This window comes from Phyllostomus discolor, chromosome 9 (assembly GCF_004126475.2).
Source record: "Phyllostomus discolor isolate MPI-MPIP mPhyDis1 chromosome 9, mPhyDis1.pri.v3, whole genome shotgun sequence".
Lineage (NCBI taxonomy): Eukaryota > Metazoa > Chordata > Mammalia > Chiroptera > Phyllostomidae > Phyllostomus > Phyllostomus discolor.
The window spans coordinates 17,606,876-17,630,913 of record NC_040911.2 but is presented as its reverse complement, the minus strand read 5'-3'; the positions used below and the strand labels follow the sequence as shown (position 1 = coordinate 17,630,913).

General features: G+C 41.5%; 1 protein-coding gene across 2 annotated transcripts in view; it reads right to left on the bottom strand.

The window, feature by feature from the left end:
• Nucleotides 1–24,038, bottom strand: part of DYM (dymeclin) — a 268,561-nt gene that overhangs the window by 176,475 nt on the left and 68,048 nt on the right. For both annotated transcript variants that reach the window (XM_028524939.2, XM_028524938.2), the window contains exons 7-8: nucleotides 17,513–17,638; nucleotides 15,817–15,959 (exon numbers count right to left, since the gene is read on the bottom strand). In XM_028524939.2, coding sequence (XP_028380740.1) covers nucleotides 15,817–15,959; nucleotides 17,513–17,638 — 269 coding nt within the window. The remainder of the gene's footprint in view (nucleotides 1–15,816; nucleotides 15,960–17,512; nucleotides 17,639–24,038) is intronic.

Below are 24,038 nucleotides of genomic sequence, written 5' to 3'. Positions count from 1 at the left end.
TGGCATATAATTCCACCTTAATAGTAATAAAACAAACATGGATACATGTGCCAAAGTAGAACTTAAAATGTGTCTTAGTTCATAAGGTAAAGTATGTGCCGAGTGGCTTCTGACAAACTCCTAGATCCTTAAGGTTCTGCACACCCATGCCTCAGATATTAGTTAGGCTTAGAAACCACTGTTAGTGCCTCTAATGGCTTTCTCAACAATGGGTGAATTTCTGTCATTAGCAGAATTCAAGATCTGTGCAACAACAATAAAAAGGATTATGTAGTTCACCTTTTGTTGTCTCTGTAACTCTGAACTTCAGAGTCTGACTCTGTGAAGAGGATAACGAAGACGCTGGGGGACTGAGGACAAAAACTGCTACATGGAGAGGGACGCCTGTGAGGTTCTACCTCGGCCCACTGTTCTCTGGTTGCTCAGCGGTGCTGATGTCACCTCCTGCAAACAGTGCACCCTAGAACGTGAGTGTACTATACTACTGCCCTGTCCTCATCCCTCATTATTATCATCACTCAAGTGTGAGTCAAGATCGGGGTGAGTTGCGAGTAACAGACCTGAGTAATAATGGCTTCAACAAAAGTCCAAAAGCAGGGGCAGCAGAGCTTGCATGCTGCTCCTGATGCTCATGAGCAAGGCGCCTTTTCTCCGGTCACTCCACTGCATACCATCTCCACGGCTAAGTACCCTCATGGTACAACACGGCTGCACCAGCTCCAGCCACCACCTTTTCACTCAAGTCAGCAGGACCGAGATGAGTACTGCATTCCTTGTAAGAACTCTACCTGTAAGTCTGCCCATCCCGCTTCTGCTTAAGTGCCCTTGGCCAAAATATGGACCATGCATGGCTGCAAAGGAGACTGAGAAATGTCATCTATTCCTAGCATCCACGAAGTCAGCTAGGACGGGGAAAAAGACAAACTGGCAGTCACTATACACCACATTTGAATAAATACTTCCCAATGTCCCCAAAATATGCCCTTCTACTTGAAATGATGGAGCAGCCAGTTTGCCTTACAGACCCTGTCTTTTGGGCCCTTTAACTCAGTTCAGGAAAAAGAACTGTGCCCAGGTGAACCACTGAGCTTGATGACCAACACAAGCGCTGGCAGAAGCACTGGTAGTCTCACCATAACGTCCTCTCTTACATGCGAGCACAAGATGCCTCAGACGTGTGCTGTCAATCACACAGCCAAGTGGAGGAAGTACGTAACCTTAGCTGTTTCACACCAAGAACTTGCCTGCTCTCCTGATTTGACCCATTTGGGAACTGAAATTAATAAAAGTAACAGCTCAGATTTAAATTGCACTTTTCTTTATTAGGACTCAAACTCTTCAAGCATACAGTAATATACTATTATGTTTTTGAAACATATCCTAAAGACAAGCTAATACTTGATATTATTTGCACATTGCAAATCTCTTACTTGAATGTTTAATTTGCTATAGATACACACACATATACATAGGGACAAGGACTAAGACAGAATGAGAGAAAAAAGGGAAAGTTGATTTGTTATAATGGTAGAATGTGAGCTAATCTCATTTTTTAATGTTTATAACCTCTAAGGGTTTTTGTGCAATGATGGGTCCACACAATATACCATTAAGATTGTACTTATAGAGAAATATTAATAGCATGAAAAATACAACTAATGTTACAGGAACGAGAGAGAATTCTTTAAAAAAAACTATACTGCCCTGGCTGGGCGGCTCAGTTGGTTGGAGCATCATCCTGTGCACCAGAAGTTGCAGGTTTGGTCCCCAGTCAGGGCACGTACCTCGGTTGTGGGTATAATCCCCAGTCAAGGAGCATATGGCAGGCAATCAATTGATGTTTCTCTCTCACATGAATGTTTCTCTTTCTCTAAAATCAGTAAGCATATCCTTGGGTGAAGATTTTAAAAATCCATACTGTCACTAGGATCTGTCAGTATTGTGACAGCGAGCCAGGCAAGGGCAGGAGGGAATTACAGAATCAAACTGCATACCATCTACATATCTCTGAGAGCTGCGGCCCAGCTGGACAGAAAAAATGTGAAAGAACAGAAACTGCACCCCAGCAGCTCAAAAACACAGCTGGGGGCAGCCAGATCTACCTACATGAAAGGTTTCTGCTTACACTGCGCATCCTCGAAGGTGGCAGTATCACCTCACGGGGGCGAAACTTGAAAACTTGACTCGGAAATGATTAAAAAACATGAACTCTTTTTATGTATAAAGCACAGATATAGACACACAAACAGATGGATATTTGTGATTTTAAATGTTCCTTTGGGAGTGCCAGTGGCAATTAGAAAAAAACGGCCTAAAAAGCTCCGGGGGATGACGACAACGGAGGAAAAAAGGTCATGAAACACCAGTCCACGAAAGTCTGTCTCCCTGAAGAATAAAGCACCAGAGTGCGCTGACCCCAAGGGTGTGGGGGAGGAACGGAACCAGCCCCAACTGAAGGGCACGGACCTGGACTTCTCCGATACCAGAGGGACAATGAAAACGGTTCAGCATGCAGCCATCGCCACTGTAAGGAGAGCCGCCATGGTGGCGTGCAACACCGAGACCATAAATGGCACCAAAACATTTAAAAGAAACAGAGATCCACCACTATACTGAGTTTATGAGTGGGAAGTGTTTGGGATAGGTATTTCAAGTGATTAATATGTTGAAATGATACTACGATTACAGTATAAGGCAGGAGGGGCAATATAAAATAGTGAGCAGGAATAAATAAATTCATATAAAACTGCAAAGACATCTGAAGAATAAAAACATGCCTCTCCTACGCGCTGCTGTCGCCCCTGGTAAACTGAGGAGGAGAGGTACTGTACTCCTTATCCAACATTACTATGAATGTTTATGGTAACCAGGTCCTCTTCGGGCTGAACTCTACACAACGCTGTTTAGTTCTGCCTGGCTTTTAACTTCTACACTGAAAACGTGTTTTCTTGTAACTTGCTTCTTTGACACAACCTGGTATTCTAAGAGTCATCCAGTTTATGTGTGGCATTGTGATTCCCTTAGGCAGTAAAGTGGTGCTTACAGCTAGCAAGGCTTTCAATTTGATGACGTCACGGTTAAGGATGCTACGGAGGTTGCTGCTGGATCAGTGTTTATCCTCTTTCATAATCCTGAGAAGGGGGTGGGAGTATTGTAAGCAGAAAGGAACATGATGCACATAAAATATCTAAAGTGTTTGTAAAACTAAAGAAATTGACACAAATGAGAGAGGAAAAAAGATGAGAGAAAAATTAGCTGACTTGGAGGCAAGAAACTTTGCAGGCAAGAAGGGACTGGCAAGAGGTATTCAAAGTGATGAAAAGCAAGGAAAGGACCTACATACCTTGATTACTCCATCCAGCAAAGCTATCATTTAGAATTGAAGGGCAGATAAAGTGCTTCCCGGACAAGGTAAAGCTAAAGGAGGTCATCATCACCAAGCCCTTATTATATGAAATGTCAAAGGGACTTATTTAAGAAAAAGAAGATCAAAACTGTGAACATTAAAATGGCAATAAATTCAAAACTATCAACAATTTAATCTAAAAAACTAAGCAAACAAGCAGAAGAGAAACAGAATCATAGATAGGGAGACCATCTGGAGGATTATCAGCTGGGAAGGGGAAGAATGAGGGAAAAGATGCAGGGGTTAAATAAGAAATGGTAGGTACAAAAAAGACATGGGGAAGTTAAGAACAGTAGAAGTGGAGTAGCCAAAGGACTTATATGCATGACCCACGGACATGAACTAAGGGGGAGGGGACTGCTGGAGGGAATGAGGGTACCGGGTAAAGGGGGAGAAAGGGGGAAATACTAGGACAACTGTAATAGTATAATCAATGAAATATATATTTTAAAATGTGAATTTAATAATTTTACTATTTTTATTTTTAAAATAGCTTTAAATTTAAAAATTTCATAATAAATTATGTTACAGAAGTCTCAAAAACAAATTAAACAATTGGTGCCAAATGAACTCTGAGAGCATGCCTTAGAAAATGAGTCCTAAGATTTCAGCTGAAATGGTTTGCTCTATTCTACATGGTTCCTGGGGATCACGAGTGACTTTGTTCCCTAACTATTCGTGGCCTACAAGAGGCTTCGATCTCCCTTCGAATCTGGCGAGGAGACCACGCGAGCACACGGACGGCACGCTGACTTCCAAAGCCGTCTCCGGAGACTGGTTGTGGAGGGGTGTCAAAAAACAGTTAGAATGAAAGATACGTAAATACCATATTTTGACACTACATTACTTCCAATGAATGTCATTTAATCAACTCCTTCGAAAAGTCTAAAATCTCACATACTATGTTTTTTCAAAGAGCAGTTAAAAGTAAAATAACTTGTATTACTATTCTACAACAAAATACAGTCAGTCATTTTGTGTTGTAGATACTAATCTAAATGCTCAGTATGGCCCTGCAAGAAACCACTATAAGAAGATAGCAAACTGAAATAAACCATATTTTATTAGTAAAAAAAATGAGTTCACTCCTAAAAATAAAGAAGGAAAAAGGGTCATTCTTTTACCTGGTATGTAAAAATCTACCAAATCATTCCAAATAAAAATGAACAAGAAGGTAATTATTGTTTACAAAGCGCTTTTTTTTGAAAATTTAAAATGCTTTAATTAGAAAAGTTTTCAGAACTATGCCTATTTCTGGGTGCCACGTACTTTTTCTCTTACTATCGTTTTTCTTTCTCTCAATGAGTCAGCCCAGCAAAAGCCAAAACTGAAGAGAAAAAAATAATCATGTAAAATAAATTACAACTACTGTATACTATACCTATCATAATGAACTCAATCACTTTCTCAATAATAGCAGTTGGGAGAAACATGAGTTTTGATCTTCAAATTCTACTTTGCTAAATTCTCTGTTACAGCATTTGCCTACACAAATAATCACTACTTTGGCCTTATACTTTGGCTGGGACACCCACCACTGCAAGCAAAGGGGAAAAAAACATTTTTGATGGCTCATTCAAATGGAAAAGCCATATATCAGAAGTTATTGTATAAAACCTCAGCACTTGTGATGGAAAGCGCAGTTTGGCAGAACACGCTTAATTAGGCTTGGTTGCTTAAAACACTGAAAACCCAATTATTAATCACATTACAATTTTGTCTTACAACAAAAAACACAAGAAATGTCAAGGTCAACTCCTCCTTGCTTCACCTTATTTTAGGCATTAGAGATACTTTAAAAGTTTGAAAATACACTAAAAAACAAGGCCAAAGAAATAAAAATAGAATCAAAACAAACACTGAATAAATGTTTTAACTTATCGATCCTTCTTACAATATATATCTTCAACATAATTTTTAACGACTATCTGAAATTTCTGTTATAAATGTATATACCAAATAACAGATATTTTCATAATTTATTTACATTAAAATTCTGAGTAAACTTGTAAATCATTATATGGTCACTAGCTTTTTTTCTGCTTTTAAACAAAAGTTACCTTTTAAGTATTACTATGTATTAGCTGTTACAATGGTGACTTTCTGTTGTGTACCTACTAGGTGCCAGGCTCTTTCCCATACTTTTGCCCATTTGATCGCCCGAGAATCCCTGCAAAGGAAGGAATTACCTTCATCTTATCATAAGGAATCAGAGTCCCTAAGAGGTTAAGCAGCCCAAGAACACCTAGTCAGTAAGTGGCAGGACTGGGATTCAATTCTCGGTCTGTCTATTACTAACAGCCAGAGTCTGATACTTACACCTCTCCCTAATACCAAATTATCAAGATCTGGAGCCAACCCCTCCAAAGGGTAATACAAGCAGTAGCCTCCAAAATCAGGAGAAAAAAAAAATCTGTTTCAATCACAGAATTGTTTTTGAGAGGTCCCTTATATATTCTGAAATGATTTTTTTAACGTATTACTGATTTGGTAATGGGCTGTGAGTGGTCTAGTGGTCTACTTTGGCCACAGCCCTCACCACGGCCACCAGGCAGGCCTGTGGTTTAAAATAAAGAGGGACCGGAGCTGAAAGATGCCTTAGCTATCAGCCTACAGAGGAGACCAGAAGCCTCCCGAACTGAGAATTTCAGCGAGAGGAGTTCCAGCATGACCTAGGTGACACATATTATGAAGTGAATATTTGTGTCCCTCCCCCACCCCGCCCACCACAAAAATGAAGACTGAAGCCCTAGCACCCAGTGTGGTCGTAACAGGAGGTGGGGCCTTCGGGAGGCGACCGAGTTTAGAGGAGGACGCCAGGGTGGAGCCCCCATGATAAAATGTGTGCCCTTGTAGGAGGAACAGACACCGGAGCTTCCTTTCTTTGCCACGTGAGTGCACACTGCGACCATCTGCAAGCCCGGAGGAGAGCCCGCACCGCGACGCCAGCCCGTCGGCACCCGACCACAGCCTCTCCGACTCCAGGACCACGAGAAATGAATGCCCACCGTTCAAGCCCCCCAGTCTCCGGTATGCCGTCAGAGCGGTCTGAGCTCTCTGCTACCACCCCACGCCCAGCTCCCGCACATCACAGATCGTACAGGAAAGGGTCTGCGGGCATCTGTGCTATGGAACATCTCTGACAAGGTAGGGTGATGTGCTTACAGACCCGAGTAAGCATTAAATTTCCTTTGCCTTGCCGACCCTAACTAAGACTACCAGTACTACTTGAAAAATGTATTACAATCCAGGTTGGGTCAACATCAAGTCTTTATTAAAATGTTGGGCTAATTTTATAAACAAACTACCAAATGCAAAAGAAAATCAGATAAATTAGTGACAAAGAAATAGTGCCTTGGTGATTGTTGTCAAGACAAGTCAGCACAGGGAAGCGAGGATAACTCTCTTGTGGGCAATATCTACTGAACAGTCAAATTTTCCCTCCTGACTGCCACTGCACCACAGGACGTGAAAAGCCAGTTGGAGGAACAGCAGAACCGTGGCCGGTATATTCAATGCGGGCAATGTTTCAAAACAGTTTTTATGTAAATTTTAAAGACTGAGCAAATCAAAAGATAAAACAGTCTCAAATTTTTAATTGTCTGGAATAAATTTGTCAGATATTTTCTGATCACTAACTTCATCTAATTCATTTTGTTTTCAATTATTTTTGTTTTAATTAACAAGAACTGCAGGTAATAAAAGTTATTTACATGAGGATAGATGTTGTATAGTTTTTAGAAGAAATTTTGTACACAGTATCTCACCTATTCTTCACAAAAACGTGGTATGAAAAGTCCTATGTTTAATCAGCTCTGTCAAGTCAGATGATGAGATTCCAAGTTGAAGAACACGTCTGAGATGGCACTGAGCTGGGACTCCGCCCAAATCACCTGACTCTCTGCACCGTCCCCTGGAAATTCATCCTTGACCACAGGGACTTCCAGGAACGAGAGAAGAGAAAAGACAGCTGGCGGGTCCCTGTGGGGTGGTCCACAGACTGGAGGGGGATGCAGGGGGAGAGCCTGGTACGCACTCCCGAGAGGCTCGCCCACGTCTCCTGCCACGGGGTGCGGGGGTGGGGAGCTACTAGTCCCAGTTTCATGACGATCCTGTGGTTAAGTCCTAAGTCAGGGGGACTTTAGAAATCCTCATTAACTCTAAAGTGCGCTGTCTAGGGAAACCAGGCTACTGTCTCCACAGCAAATCCTCACTGGGATTCCGGGAATTAAATCTATTCTACACAGAAGGGTCACAGAACTCCCAGGTATGTTAATTTTCACTGTTGTTTTACATATACCCCCCAGAGCGACACCCTGCTTTCCACACAGAAATTAGAACACGTCAAACCTCTCACAGTATGGTGTCAAGGACTAACCCTGAACAAAGCAGACGCCCCCAAACATTTTTTAAATGATGGTCTAGAGCTGAAAAGGACAGCAAATCTCATTCCCTGGCTGGCACTGCGGCCCACCCACACCTAACAAAACTGTAATGGCTGAGACCCTGAAAGGCCGGTCCCTGTATACATAAAACCTGAAGGGGACAGACAGGTGGAAAAACCATGGAAAAGACTTAGATGATAAGTGTAGCAATAAACTCAGTAGTAACTCAGTGCTATCTGCCAAAGGAGTTAATGGGCATCCAGACTCACGAAGAAGTACAGTGTCCAGAATCGGGGAAGTCTGCGGTCCGATCTGCAGCATTTCACGCTGGAGTGCTGTGCTCAGGATCGGACTTGAAGAGCAACCCTGATAAAACTGGGCCTCACCGCCAACAGCAGTGATCAACACAGAAGGCAGTAAGAAGAGAAACTAAGGTAATCCACAGAAAGGGGTCGGCTCAACCCATCGGAGCTGCCTCAAATCAGTGTATTCCTCAGCAGTTAGCAGCCCTGGCTCAACTGCCTGCCTGGAGGGCCCCGGGCAGAGCAGGTCAAGCACGGGAAAGGGACCTGCGCCACACCCACGGTGCCAAAACGGACTGGCTGCCCGGCAATCCGCTAGAACGCTTACCGGAAACGTGTGTGACCCGGGCCCACCTCATGTCTAACGACCTGGAAATCCAGAGGTGTAAGTACGAGTACACGTGTTTTTTAAAAGAGTGCCAGGAGGTACGGCTAATGTTTGGGAGCCACTGTATGACCTCCATCATCCTCTCCCCTAACCCTGGAATTCTATGATTCATTCAAAAAACCACATTACTTAAAACGGTAGCATTCTTTTCTAAACAGTAATACAGTATGACAATCGAATACTTTTCCATTTGTCAGCATATTAGAGGAATTTCTAAACTACAAAACTATAGAGGGGAAGAATACCATTATTTTTCTTGTACTGAAAAGTTATGAATAGAGGCTTGTTGGCATGTTTTATAGATATTACCATTCAAAGTAATATATAAATGTATAATTCATTCTAACCACTTCCAGTGAAATAAATCACACTTGACACATGTAAAAATGCCTTTAAAAAAATCTATACAAGTTAATTTTCAATACTCTCCTTAACTGCAAAAAAAAAAAAAAACTTACCAGAAGTAATTAAAAGGAATTAATAATTCTTCCCTTATTTATGACACTGTGACCAAATATCACCCGGGCACTCAGGGTGCTCTGCGGGGCCGGCAGCGAACAGAAAGACGTGTGCGGCATCGTGGCGCTCTCGGTCTAAGACAGATCAATGGATAAGCATCGATACAAGAAAACCTAACTGTAAAAATTCAATTTAGGAACAACACAAATGATATTATATCCTTACTAAGAGAGATTTTTAAAATATAGAGGGAAATCTCTATTTCTTTAATGTTGGAAACAAACGCCCACCTTACTTGTTTTCAGGGGTAGCTGACTGTTACATGTACTGAGGGCGGTCAGTGTGATATGGCTGTGTGACAGTCCCTTTTAGGGAGCGCATAGTCAAGAATTTGGGAGTAAAGGGCCATGATGTACGTAACTTACCCTTAAATGGCTTTTAAATAATTTTGTGTGTGTGCACGTGCATGCAGAGTGATTTAAAAGAGAAGGAGAGAATACAAATACATAACAAGTGAAATAAAATGTTAACAAATCAATCTGGATAAAGCTGTATAGATTTTTTGGTAATATTTTTATTTTCAGAAATTTTCTATATGTATGAACTTTATTTCCAAATAAATTTTTTTAAAAAAAGAGGAAGAGGAAGATAAATGGGAAATAGTTAGTAAAATGTTGATAATATTTGAAGATGGGTTGCGGGTAGACAGGGGTTCATTCTACCATTTTCTCTACTTTTGTACATCTTGGAATATTCCATAATAAAATGTTAGAAAAGAAAAATAAAGAGCAAATAAAATCATGTGTATAAAGCAGCTACTAAAGTCTCTGGCAAATAGAAGGCGTTCGATAAATGATAAAGGCTGTTCACATCTACCTTGAGTGCAGACAATTCAATATTACCTTTCAGTACTTAGCGCTCAGTATTTAATCACATACAACACGTATTTACTGAGAGTCCGTAGATGTGCGGTGCTCTGCTGGGTACTACAGTGAACTACCTCCAAGAAGTCAAGCAGCAGCCTCTTACGCCCTCAGGAGTCAAAGAAACTGAGCTCAAGTACAAACCAAGATCACCTCTTTTCTGCATGATTTTAGACAAGTAATTTAATAGCTACAAACATCTCTATATCACATTAAAAAGTGAAACCATCGATTTCACAAGGTTGCTATGAGAATTAAGTGAGATGCATGAAAAATTGCTCAGTAAACTCAGAAATGTTATAAATATGTTTGCTCTTACTGGATTGTACGTAGAGCCAATAAAGGGAGATGCAGCTTCTACATACTAATCATAACACAGCAGAGTAAGGGCCGCAGGAAAGACTGCCTCTTGCTGCGGGGAGAGAGGGAAGTCTTCATGAAGAAGGTGGTACGTGGGATGAACCTCAGCGGCCAGGTGGGCAGAAAATCAGAGCGACAGACAGAAGGCAGCGGGATTCTAGGTTAAAGAGATAATCCAAGTGAAGGCATGAGAAAGTGTCAGGTATGCAAGATGTAAGAGAGTTTTTGCTGGAATCTAGGAAACAAATAATAACTAGAAAGAAACCTGGAAAAAATGAGAACTAACTGGCAAGGCCTTGCCTGCGTCCTGGGAGGGCCCAGCCACGTGGCTCCTACTCATCTGGGCCCAGCCCGAGCGGCAGACTCTCCTCTTCCCCTGCCGATGCCAACTACCCCGCACTATCCAAAACCATCAAGTTTTCCAAAACAGACATGCTGTTTCAAAGGAAATAATTGCAGTAAAACATACAATACACAGAGAGCTATGAAAGGAAACGCTTTCTATATCCAGGAAAACTTCAATCTCAATGAAAATGAATATGATCCAAAAGAGATAATAATTCCCATACAGCTTTGCAACGTGGTTTCTTCTCAGTGAGGAGTGTCCAAATCACATTTTCTCAAGCCAATATTAAAGCAAGAACATTCCTTAACTACCAACCAAAAGATCATCAAAAGTGACTACACAACTAAAGTCAAATTTCCCTGATCAGTTGGACTGACTTTCCTAGAATGTGGCTTACTTCAAAATTACATAATGTGATCCATCAGCTTTACATTTTGCTTGCCCATGATACACAGCTTTGCTTTTTAGGAGAATGTCCTTTCACTGTTTTCACAATCCTCTGAGTCGCATACTGGGAAGTAATGAATAATTACTCCATCATGATTCATATTTGCATAAATAGTTTTGTGAAGATTTAGAGGAAAAGCTACATAGAATGTGCTTTGACTATAACACACTAAAACTCCTAAGTTTTTCAATGCCCTTAACTGTACATCAAACTTTAAAATGGTGGGGGAGAAGACCACAGAATCAATGAAAGTTCTATGAAAATAACCTCAGAGACCATCTATCCAACCTAGTCACTCAAAAGAGAAGGAAGCTGGGAGGCAGGACAAGTGAGGGACTTCTGACACACTGCTAACTGGGTGAGCGCGGATCTAGAATTCAGAAGTCACGTTTTCTGGCACCGGGGACTGATGACACACCATGCCATCCCGGACTGCATTCTGATGACACATACCTTCAAGGAAAACTAAAACCACTCTCAATCTATGTTTACTTAAAGAAACTGTCGTTGTTTTGTGGAAGCAGTTACTGACCTTACACTATCTCTTCTCCAAAATCTCCCATATTGGACTATGCAAAATACTCAACTTTTAAATACCGGTATCAGTTTAGTTATCAAAAGAAGCAAACACTAATGGATTGAGGAAGCCATTCCTGTGCCGCCTGCACGGCCAGGAACGAGCAAGCTGAGCACAGCCCCCTCGTGCGAAACAATGGGCAGGAGAAAGTCAGAGAACAGAGCCCTGCACATACATTCCAGGCAGCCTGCTCAGCACCAAAGACAAAGCCATGAGTGATCACAAATGTAATTCAACTCATAATTAAAAGAAATCAAAGGAAGGCAAATCTAGAAAGCCTGGTTCACAGGTCAATTCCTAAAGTCAACAGAGAGGTCTTTTAATCCAAAGATCATTCCCATGATTCATTACCTAAGTTTCTGCACAGTACTACATTTCCAGATCAAACTGACGTTCCTCCCTGAGTGTGGAGAGGATGCTACAGCCATAATTCGGCTGTGGACTTCAGCTCCATTTATTTTTTCAAAGCTCGATTGTTATTTTTACTATTTTTCCACTGAATCATTTTTTTCAATGATAGTTTAAATATAATACTGTATTAGTTTCAGGCATATACCCCAGTGATTAGACATTATACAACTTACTCAGTGATCATCCCAATAATCCTTGTACCCATCTCCCACCACACAGTTATCAGAACATTAATGACTCTATTCCCTATGCTGTACTTTACATCCCCATGACTACTCTGTAACAACGAATGCGTACTTCTTAATCCCTTCATCTTTTACACCTGTCCTCCCAACCCCCACTGCTATCTGGCAACTATCAAAATGTTCTCTGTATCTGAGTCTGTTTCTGTTCTGCTTGTTAGTTTATTCTGTTTTTTAGACTCAACTGTTGATAGACATGTATTTACTGTCATTTTATAGTTCATAATTTTCATATTTTTTCTTCTTCTTAAATAAGATCCTTTAACATTTCACATAATACTGGTTTGGTGGTGATGAACTCCTTTAGATTTTTCTTGTTTGTGAAGCTCTTTATCTGTCCTTTGATTTTAAATGACAGCTTTGCTGAGTAGAGTAATTTTGGTTGTAGGTCCTTGCTTTTCATTACTTTGAATCTCTCTTGCCACTCCCATCTGGCCTGCAAAGTTTCTGTTGAGAAATCAGCTGACAGTCTTATGGGAGCTCACTTGTTGGTAACTAACTGCCTTTCTATTGCTGCTTTTAAGATTCTATCTTTGCCTTTAACCTTTGGCATTTTCCTTATGATGTGATGTGTCTTAGAGTGGGCCTCTTTGGGTTCATCTTGTTTGGGACTCTCTGTGCTTCCTAAACTTGTATGCCTATTTCCATCACCAGGTTAGGGAAGTTTTCTGTCATTATTTTTTCAAATAGGTTTTCAATTTCTTGCTCTCTCTCTCTTCTCCTTCTGGCACCCCCATGATGCGAATGTTGGTACACTTTAAGTTGTCCCAGAGGCTCTTTACTCTATCTTCAATTTTTCGGACTCCTTTTTCTTTTTTCCTTTTCTGGTTGGGTGTTTTTCTGCTTCTTATATTCCAAATTGATGGTCTGATTCTCAGCTTTCATCTACTCTACTATCGATTCCCCATAAACTAGTCTTTTTTCAGTTTGTGTATCCTTCATTTCTCGCTAGTTCTTTGTTATGATTTCTATGTCCTTCTTCATGCTGCTGAAGTTCTAAGTTCCTGAAGCATTCCTTAAAACCATTGTTTTGAACTCTGTACCTGGTAGTTTGCTTGCCTTCACTTCATTTAGTTCTTTTTATGAAGATTTCTCCTGTTCTTTCATTTGGGACCTGTTTCTTTGTCTCTGCATTTTGGCTGCTTACCTAAGTTTGTTTTTATGTGTTAGAGCTACTACATCTCCCAGACTTAGTAGAGTGGCCTAATGCAGTAGGTGTCTTGTAGGGCCCAGTGGCACAGCCCCCAGGTACCCAAGCTGGGTGCTCCAGGGGTGTCTTTGTGCAGGCTATGTGCACTGTCCTGCTGTAGTTGACCTTTGACTGCTATTGGCGTCACCGGAGGGACTACCAGGCCAATCGGCTGTGAGAACCAGCTGTGACTACAGTGGAGGAGCTGCTGTGTAGGAGCCAACTCTATGGATTAGGACTGGCTTCAGTGGGGCCTTGGTGCTCACCAAGCCTGCACCTTGAGTGTGTCACTCATGGAGGTGTCAGTACTGCAATCCAGCAAGGGCCAAAGCTGTTCACTGAGTGCACTGGCTCTGGACCTCCTGGCAGGTGCAAGGTCAGCCACTGCCTGTGGCCTGCCTGGGGCCACCTGGAACAAGCCACAGAGTAATCTGCAGATGGCTGCTACTTGTGCTGGGCTTGGAAGTGCCCAGGAGAGGCTAAGCTGCAAATCAAGGCCGGCTGCCTCTAGTGCCAGACCTGGGGCCACTTAGCAAGAGTTACAGGCACACCAAGACCAGATGCTTCTTGTTTGCAATCTGTGAGCCTTGGAGGGATTTTAGAAAAGTCTCTACAGGCAGTTTGTATGGAAAAGCCACAGGTAATGGCTCAGTGGGCTGGCGAGCCGGGTGGGGCAGGCTCTCAGCGAATCACCAGGGTAGGTGAACAGTGCAAGCCAGAAGACTTGGATATGGCACCTACTGGGCAGTTCCGTTTCAGGGGGTCTCAGAAAAGGAATAATGGCCTCTTCCAGCAGTTTCGTCTGACATGAAGTTGCCCCCCTTGCTCTCAGGTAATTCAGTTCTTTCCCGTATGACCCCTTCAAGCTGCTGCCTCAGTGCTGGAGCTCAGAGGCAGGGCAGGAAGTCCATCAACCGGCCCTTAAGAGGAACTGCCTGGGACTCCAGAAGCCCTCTGTCTCACTCGGCTACAGTCCTTGCTGGTTTTTACAGCCAGGAGTTGTAAGGATTTCTTTTCACAGCACCAGAGCCCTGGGCTGGGACACCCGCTGTGGGGCTGGGACCCTTCGCTCCTCGGGGGGTCCTCCACAGCTGAGATTCCCTCCCAATTTTTATCCAGTACACGTGGGTGTGCGACTGGCCCATTCCGTGTCTCCACCCCTTCTACCAGCCTCGATGTGGCTTCTCCTTTAAATCCCTAGTTGTAGGACTTCCATTCATCTAGATTTCAAGTGGTTCTGAATGACGGTCGTTCCGTAGTTTAGTTGTAATTCTGTTGTGGTTCTGGGAGGTTTGGAGTACTGCATTTACCTATGCCATCATCTTGACTGGAAGTCTTCTCAGTTCCACTTAAAATGCCTTCAAATAGCCCTGGCCACATGGCTCAGTTGTTAGAACATCATCCTGTACACTAAAACGGCTGCAGGTTCAATTCCCAGTCAGGGCACATGCCTAGGTTGCAGGTTCAATCCCTGGTCAGGGTGCGTACAGGAGGCAACCAATCAATGTTTCCCTCGCACTTCAATGTTTCTGTTTCTCCCTCTCCCTTCCCCTCCCCACTGCCCTTCCTTGGGTGAAGATTGAAAAAACATCCCTTCAAACAACTGAACTTTGCACTATGTAATGAGGTACAACATTTACTAAGGGCACCCATGCAGACCTTACAACTATCAAAGTGTCAGTCTACTTTCTGTTTTTCCTTCAGAATAAACTGCAAGTTCAGTTTACGTGACCTCTCACGATGCGGGACTCCGCGCCCGCAAAGGCAGAACCAGAGGTTCTTGTGTACTTCTGGGCTCTGTAGGTCAGATCACTGTGAGCAGAAGTAAGGCTGTACTGTATGTTGGGAAAGGACTTTCTTCAGTTAACAAAATTTGCTTCTAATCTGAAAAATGCACATCTGTGCCACTTTTGGTTTTATATCAAAACTCTTCAAGATATACAAATCAGTCATTAACCAATGAAACACTGAATATAACAATAAAACTATACCCAACTAGTCATGTAAAATCCTAACCAATGATGTCCCTAAAACAGAACTATCTCCTTATAAAACACAAGCAGTAAAAAGTTTCCAAGAACTTGTTTTTATATTGTACCGCCAGAACTTATGTTAATATGCATATTTACTTACAATCACTTTTCTTGAAAAATAGTACCTTCAACCTACTTATTATTTGCACGTATTTCAATGCATGAATCTCTGCACCGAATATAAAAATTAATATTTTAAATTACTTCCAGTATGTCGCATTTACACAGCTGCACAGATCCAATATAGGGCTGTCAGGAGTGGTAGCCAAGGGAACAGAGTTACTTATGGTGAATTACACACAGATCTCTGTGCGCTGAAGAGCTGAAACAAACCCGATGCGGCTTACTTGCCACTCCTGATGCGAGTCCATACAGCAGTCCTCCCCCGTCCGACTGCTGGGAGAAGACGTGTGCTCCCGGGGGCGGCGGCTTTTCTTGCCTGATGAAGTTATACAACAAGGTTTTCACAAGTTTGCTGGTGTATGGAAGACTACGCAGAAAGAAAAAAGAAGAAAATCACACTCATGAGAGCCACCTGATTGTATATAACAATAAATACGATCTACATAATCTGTTAAAACAAAAGGATTAGCACAATTTGAAGTCTAGCCTGTCATCTGACAATGAAGACCGTGGGGTTTGAGGTCAGGCTGCAGGCTTCCTTCTGTCTTTCCCCCTTACTACGCCGTAAGTCATAGGCCAAATCACTTCAGCTCTTGAACTTAACTTAGTTGTAATCTGTGTAACAGGTGAAAATCATAAATTCGGTGAGTAACAGTGTACCTGGCACTTGAAGAGAGATGGTAATATAGAATCAGTAGGGAAAAGCAAGAATTAGAAAGCAATAATATAAAAGACCATACTTTTTAAGTATGAAAGTATTCAATTTATGCATGTATGCAAAAAATATATCTATTTGTGTACAGATTTTTTAAATATTAATACTCTTTGCTTTTAAGTCATGGGATAAGGAGAAGGGAGAGAAAATAGGTGAAAAGGGTTATGTGTCCACAAGCTGGTGATACATCAGGTTCTGCAATCTACACGAAACTTCCCAATAGATTCTTGAGCCAAAAGCTCGAGCCCTTTCCCCATTACCAGTGCAGGTGGCATGAAAATACCCAAGGTCGTGAGAAGGATGTGAGGAAGACAAAGCTCCCAACGCTGAGAATTTGAATGAAAAATACTTTATCTGTCATTCTTTTACATTACAAAACTCTGTGAAGACTGTGTCAACAGAAGGCGGGTGTGTGTGTATGTGTGTGTGTGTGTGTTTAGTATTCATCTATTCCCTTCCCCACCCACTAGAAGACTGTGAGCTTCTGCTCAGAGTACAGCCCCACATCCTCACATGCCTGGTACAGGGTGAGCACTCAGGAAAAGCTGGGTGACTAAATGAAAGTAGGAACAGCCAGTCGGAGGCCGCTGAGGCAGTCTGCACACGTGGTCGTGGGGCACAGGTTACCAGGGGTCAAATGGGACCAGTGAGAAGGGGAAGATACAAAACTAATTTCCACGAACAAATACAACTGGATGACAGCTCAGACACAGAGGATGATAGAGAAGAAGAAGAAAGGTGACTTCCAATTTTCAGTTCTATGAAGAAAACACTGTAGAAGGTAATGAGGCTGGGGGACAAAAGGAACCAGGAAGGATGGGGAGTTTGAACAAAATATCTGGTTCCCTGTGTGCTGGGTCTGAAGTGCTAACAGAACAATCAGAGGACTCATACTATGGTAAGAGTACAAGACCAAACATACAGATTTATACCATTAAAAACCAGAGAAATCTATTTTTTTGTTATTTACTTTTAAATTTTTCGATTACAGTTACCATTCATTTTTATTTTATATTAGTTTCAGGTGTACAGCACAGTGCTTAGTCAATCATATAATTTATAGCGCCCCTACCCCAATATCCCCAGTACCCACCGGGCACCATACACAGTTATTACAATATCATCGACTGTATTCCCTGTGCTGTCCTTTACATCCGCATGACTGTTTAGTTAAAAACCCAGACAAATTTAAAAGAGAAACATACCATCGACCTTGCATCAAATACTTGTGGCTGATGCTCTGTCGCAGAACCTCCTTGTGGAAGAGCTGGCAGGAGAGGAAAGCAACCATGGTTGACACAGCTTCTACGGATATTTCATACGTGATGTCTCTGGGGAAACGGGAAACAACACAGAACACTGATCAGTCCGTCTGGAAGATGAAGATGCTGCTCTTTTGTGAATAAACTCCACATTAAGAACTCAAACCTAAAGATTCAACATGTCCCTAGGTTGTAAAAAATACTAGTATGTTTAACATAAAAATTAGGTTAAGAACAAACATGAAACCCTTTCCCAGTCACTAGCTCTCGTACTTGGGTCAGGTACCCCGTTACTTTTCTATTTTCCCATTCTGTCTCCCACTGAGTGACAGGTCTGTCAGAGCACAGTGGAGACGACGACTGCCAGGCCATACTTCAGACCTGCTCTGAAGCCCTCACATTCACCCCTGTTCAGCTGTAATGCGGAAACAAGCACTCAGATCGAAACACTGGAGAGAAGTCACGGTGTGGGGAAGAAAACAATGCCTGTTCAGGCTGGCCGTCACTTCACAATGAGAACAGTGGCATCATACCTCTTCTACCTCTTCTGCCTCTTCTACCTCTAATCTAGTGTCCGCAGTCTCAAGGCCAAGTCTGCATGTTCAGCAAAGTGTGAGCGGTAAATACATGATTCCTGTTTATTACGCATATTTCTTTTAGGAAGGGCTATTTTTTGTCCTCCCAAGATCATTATCTCTTTTAGAAACGAATCTTAGGTTAAATAAAGAGGAAACAAAATTTTGGCTGAGAAGGGAGCAAAAAACAGGAATAAATGCATCAAGAAACCTTCAGTTATTGCAAAAAATTAAGTATCATTATCATGGCAACCAATAACATGTTAGGCCAGGAAAGTGGGAATCTCAACAACACAGCAAAAAGAGTAGTAACTCCAAAAGAGTATCAAAATATTTTTACAGAACTGAAATATTCATGGAAAGCCCAAAGAAAAATACTACCTACTTAAATGAGGCTCATTAAACAAATTAAAGATGACTTGATTCTAGAACTGGGCAAGCTTAAAATTCTACCACATATTTTACGGAGTTATTGCTGACAGAAATATCTTTTCAATACAAAACACACAAAATATAAGAAGCCATTTAATTGATCTAATAAAAGCAACAGAGAATAATCTAACTGGAATGATCTAAATTCTAAATGGATGATCTAAATTCTAAGCAAATTAATCTTAAAGTTAATGCAATCACAACCAAAATTCTCATTAGATTTTTTTTTCCAGGAACTTCACAGGTTGACTCTAATTTTTATGAAAGAATAAACAAATAGTTAAGTACATCTTCCTAGCACTACCTTATCTACCCGACACTAAGTAAAGTGCTTCCCAGACAAGGTCAAGTTAAAGGAGTTCACTATCACCAAGCCTTTCTTATATGAAATGTTAAAGGGATTTATCTAAGAAAAAGATGATCAAAAATATGAACAGTAAAATGACAACAAATCACAACTATCAACAACTGAACCTAAAAAACAAAAAACAAAAACAAACTAAGCAAACAACTAGAACAGGAACAGAATCACAGAAATGGAGATCACATGGAGGGTTATTAGCGGGGAGGGGGAGGAGGGAGAATGGGGCAAAAGGTACAGGGAACGAGAAACATAATGGGTAGGCACAAAATAGACAGGGGGAGGGGTTAAGAATAGCATAGGAAATGCATAAGCGAAAGAACTTATATATGTACGACACATGGACATGAACTGAGGTGGGGGAATGCTGGTGGGAGGGGGTTGCAGGGTGGAGGGGAATAAAGGGGAGAAAAAATGGGACAACTACAATAGCATAATCAATAAAACAGATCCACAAATCCGTGGAGAAAAAAATAAATTATATAGAAGACAGTGCTAGGAAAAACTGGCTCATTTCATAAAGACAAATAATGATCCATCCCTATCTTACAACATACCAAATACCACACTACTACGGATGAATTACAGACTTGGATGTGAATGGCAAAACTAAAGTTAACAGAAGAAAATGTACAATGATACGTTTGTAACATAAGCACAATCAAGGACTTCTTAAATAAAAGCTGAAGAGCACACACCATAAAGCCAAAAACTAAGGCATTTAATTACATCAAAATTAAAGACTGTTGCTCTACAAATAAAACTTTGGACAAAGTTAACAGGAAGATGACAGACTGGAAGGAAGAACAAGAAACTAATATGTAGAATATTATAAGCAATCCCTGCAAATAGCAAGAAAAAAAGGCAAGAACTCCACTAGAATGAAGGAGTGAAAGATGTCAACAGTCAGTTTAAAACAATATGCTATCCCTTTACGCCCTGGGAAATGTACAGCGGTGGCCAGCATATGATGATATATAAACCCGTGCGTAGTGCTGATGGGAATACGACTTAGTGAAGTCGTTTTAGAGAACAACCAGTGACCCGGTATATGTACATACACCAAAGAAAAATTCCCAGAAATATGTCTGAGGATGGTGGACGACACCCTCTAAGTGACCCCAATAATCCCTGCTTCCTAATAAGTCATGGCCTTGTGTAGTTTCCTCCCCCTGAGTGTAGGCTGAATCCAGCAACTCGCTTCTAACAAAGAAAGAATCTGATAACAAGTGGTAAGATGCCAATTCTGAGCGATCTGCTTACAAAGAGAAGGTGGCTTGTGTCGGGTGTGTTCATGCCCTCACTCTTCTATTCGCTTTACCAGGGGAAGCTAGCTGCCTTGCTGTGAGCTCACATATGGGGATGTCCACCCGGCAAAGGTCTCTAGGCAACGGCCAGTGAGGGGCAGAGGCCCTCAGGCCAGCAATCCTCGAGGAACTGAATCCCACCAACAGCCCCGTGAGAAATCGAGGAAGCAGGTCCTCTCTATATACGCACACATAAGCATGTTTTGTACTTGAGCATACACCATATTAAAAATACATGCATTAAACACATTAAAACGGCTACTTATGGGTAAGTACCTAATAGAACTTAACATATTATAGTTAAGTACTTGACAAATATTAAATAGAATGAACCATCTACAACTTTATATTTAAATTTTTTAATACGTTAAAATTATCTGCTTTGAGAAGTTGGATATGTTTCATTAGTCTTTTTTTTTAAGATTTTATTTTTTGCTTATTTATTTTTAGAGAGGGAAGGGAGGGAGGGAGAGAGAGAGAGAGAGAGAGAGAAACATCAATGTGCGGTTGCTGGGGGTTATGGCCTGCAACCCAGGCATGTACCCTGCCTGGGAATTGAACCTGGGACACTTTGGTTCCCAGCCCGCGCTCAATCCACTGAGCTATGCCAGCCAGGGCTTTCATTAGTCTTTATACTATTACTCGTTGCAAATCTCCACAAACTTAATAGTTTAAGACAACATACTGTATTTTGCCGTGTATAATGCACACTTTCACGCCCACATTTTTGAGGGAAAAATAAGGATGTGCATTATACATGGGAATCAGTGTAAGGCGTGGGTGCACACTGTACACAGCAAATACGGTAAGTCTGCTATCATACAGTTCTATAGCTGCGGCACAGGCTTCAGGGGATTGAAATCCAGGTATCAGGCAAGCTGCTTTCCATGCTAGAGGCTCTAGGGAAGAATCCACTTCCCTCTGTTTGGGTTGTTGGCAGATGCAGCTCCTCCTGGCTGTAAAACCCAAGTCCCCATTTTCTTGCTGGCTATAAGCGGAGGGCAATTCCCAGCTTTTAGAGGTTACCTCATTCTTTGACTCGTAGGTCCCTCCCTCCATCGTCAAAGCCAAGGATGGCTCTGAATGACCCCTCCATACTGCATCCCTCTGACCCACCTTTTGGTTTCCTCGTCTGCCTTTCAGCACTCTGATTAGACTGGGCCCACTAGAAAAACAGAGGATGGTCTCCCCACCAAAAGGCCCTTAACTTTAAATCGCATCTACATCTAGTAGATGCTTCCTTCTATTCCTACTTTGCTGAGGTTTTTTTTATGAATGAATACTGGATTTGCTCAAATGCTTTTTTCACATTTAGTGAGACATCATATGGCTTTTCTCATTTATTTTGTCAATGTGACTATTAATACTGATTGATTTTCAAGGGTTAATAACATTGCATTCCTGAGACAAGTCTCACTTGGTCATGATGTGTTATCCTTTACATATATTGTTAGATGCAATTTGCTAATTTTTTTATTTTTTTTAATATATTTTATTGATTATGCCATTACAGTTGTCCCATTCCCCCCCTTCATTCCCCTCCACCCTGCACACCCTCTGCCACCCACCTTCCCCCCCTTTAGTTCATGTCCATGTGTCATAAGTTCTTTAGCTTCTACATTTCCCATACTATTCTTGCCCTCCCCCTATTTTCTACCTACCCTCTATGCTGCTTATTCTCTGTAACTTCCCCACTCTCTGCAATTTGCTAATTTTTTAAAACAACATTTTTCTGCTTTCTTTTTATATAATGTCATTATTAAGCTTTAGCATCAGGGTTATGCTGGCCTAATAAACCAAGTTATCCCATCTGCTTTTGAAACACTTTACTGAAATATGTATGTCATGATGTAAAACTGAGCAAAGATAGCCGGATAGTATGTACCATATGCAGGAACACACATGCAGATGCTAACATAAAACAAACAAACAAACAAACAAACAGGGAGGGGCAAAAGGGGAGTAAGTGGTAATGGGAAAAAATTCAATGAAATTTTTTAAAAAACAGCAATCCTGAGAGATAAGATTACAGGTGACTATTTTTATCTTTTTCACTTAAATTTTTACTTGGATTTATTGGGGTGACATTGCTTAATAAAATGCTATAGGTCTCGGATGTGTAATTCTACAACACATCATCTGTGTGTCGCACTGTGTGCTCACCGCCCTGAGTCAAGTCTCCTTCCATCACCACTCACCACCCTTCGCCCTCTTCCGCCTCCTCCCCCACCTCCCTCTGCCCCTCTGGTCATCGCCACACTGTCGTGTGTATCTATGTTCAACCTGAATTTTTAAACATGGATGACATAAAGAAAAGGAGCAAGACACACCAGTTTGCTCCAAACTGGTTGTGTCTCCCGGGAAATTTCCTGGAAAATAACTATCATGAGAGATGGTCTGAGGATAATGCCTAACCTCATTCTGACCACATATATTTTATGAACGCTTTTATGTGTTTGGGTTTTTGAACAATATAAATGTATCATCTACTTGAAAATTAATCAAGAACGAGAAACAGAGGACTGTCATAAAATTAAATTGTATTGATTAAAATCTGATGACATATTGAAATAAGAGCAAACAAAAAACCGGGCCACCCCGAGGTCTGCGGTAGAAGTCACGGACCCGAAGGCAGAAAACCCAGGCCCACTCCTAAGCTCCCCACGAGCTCACTATGTCGTCTCCAGCACACAGCCATCTCTGGGTCTCGGTTTGCTTACTTGTAAGTTAGTACATCAGGCTAAATCATGTCTGATGTCATTTCTTGCTGTAACTTTCTATAGTGCTCAAAAAAAATTCAAAGCAATGTTAGGTTCCCATGAAAACAAAATTTAAAATGTATTAATTGGGCTCTATCAAGTGCCAAATAATCAAGAAAAAGAGCCAGAGAGGCCAATACTTGAAAGAAATAAAAATTCTACCATGCTGAGCGTGGTGGTTTTTAAAAGATGAAAAATGTTGTAAGCTCACAGATCTTTCTTGTTTAATGTCCTTGTATAATCTTCAGAAGATTTTCATTACACAATCACCAAAACAAAGTCAACTTTAAAAAGCCAAAGTGTTGCTTTGGCTGCCATATTACCCCAAGAACTTTCCGCCATCTGGCTGAAATGTCCCAGAACAAACTACTGTTGGAGCGAGTTATTAATTTCATGGGAAGAAAAAGAAGACAGGCGCCATGACCTCGCGCTGCGCTGCTGGGGCAGAGTGGAACACTTGGATAAAGACAAAAGCCTTCGCGAAATGGGTGTTAGTGTTGGCTAAGGGCAAAGTCAACGGACACAGAGGAAAAAAACATCCTCCGCTGACTTACTACTGGATAAGAAACCAAACGGCACTGTAAATGGAACATAAGTTTAACAAAAACAACTGGCAAGTTCAAAGGAGTAAGACCAGAATTTGAAAATATCAGTGTCATGCCAACACAGGGAGTCTAAAGGTAAAATGCAAGTAAAGGTTAAAAAGTAGTATAGTAAATTACAGATAATGTCAACAGTAGTGGTGGCTCGTTTCAAAAGTCAACAGAAGCAAAGCCGAGGCAATACTCCTCTGTAACAAGTCTCAGCAGCGGAACAGAAAGTGCCTGGAGTTGGGAGTCAACAAACACCAATGCTAGTCTCAGAACGGTCACTCGTTACCTTTACCCGCTGGCTTACCTGTCAACTTCATCACCTGCAAAAATTAAGGAGGTGAATGAAATAAACTCGAATACCCATTCCATGTTTTTGCGGCTTCTCGAAGAACTAGTTCTACATAGGTAACAATATACCAAATGTGTAAAATACAGCCACACA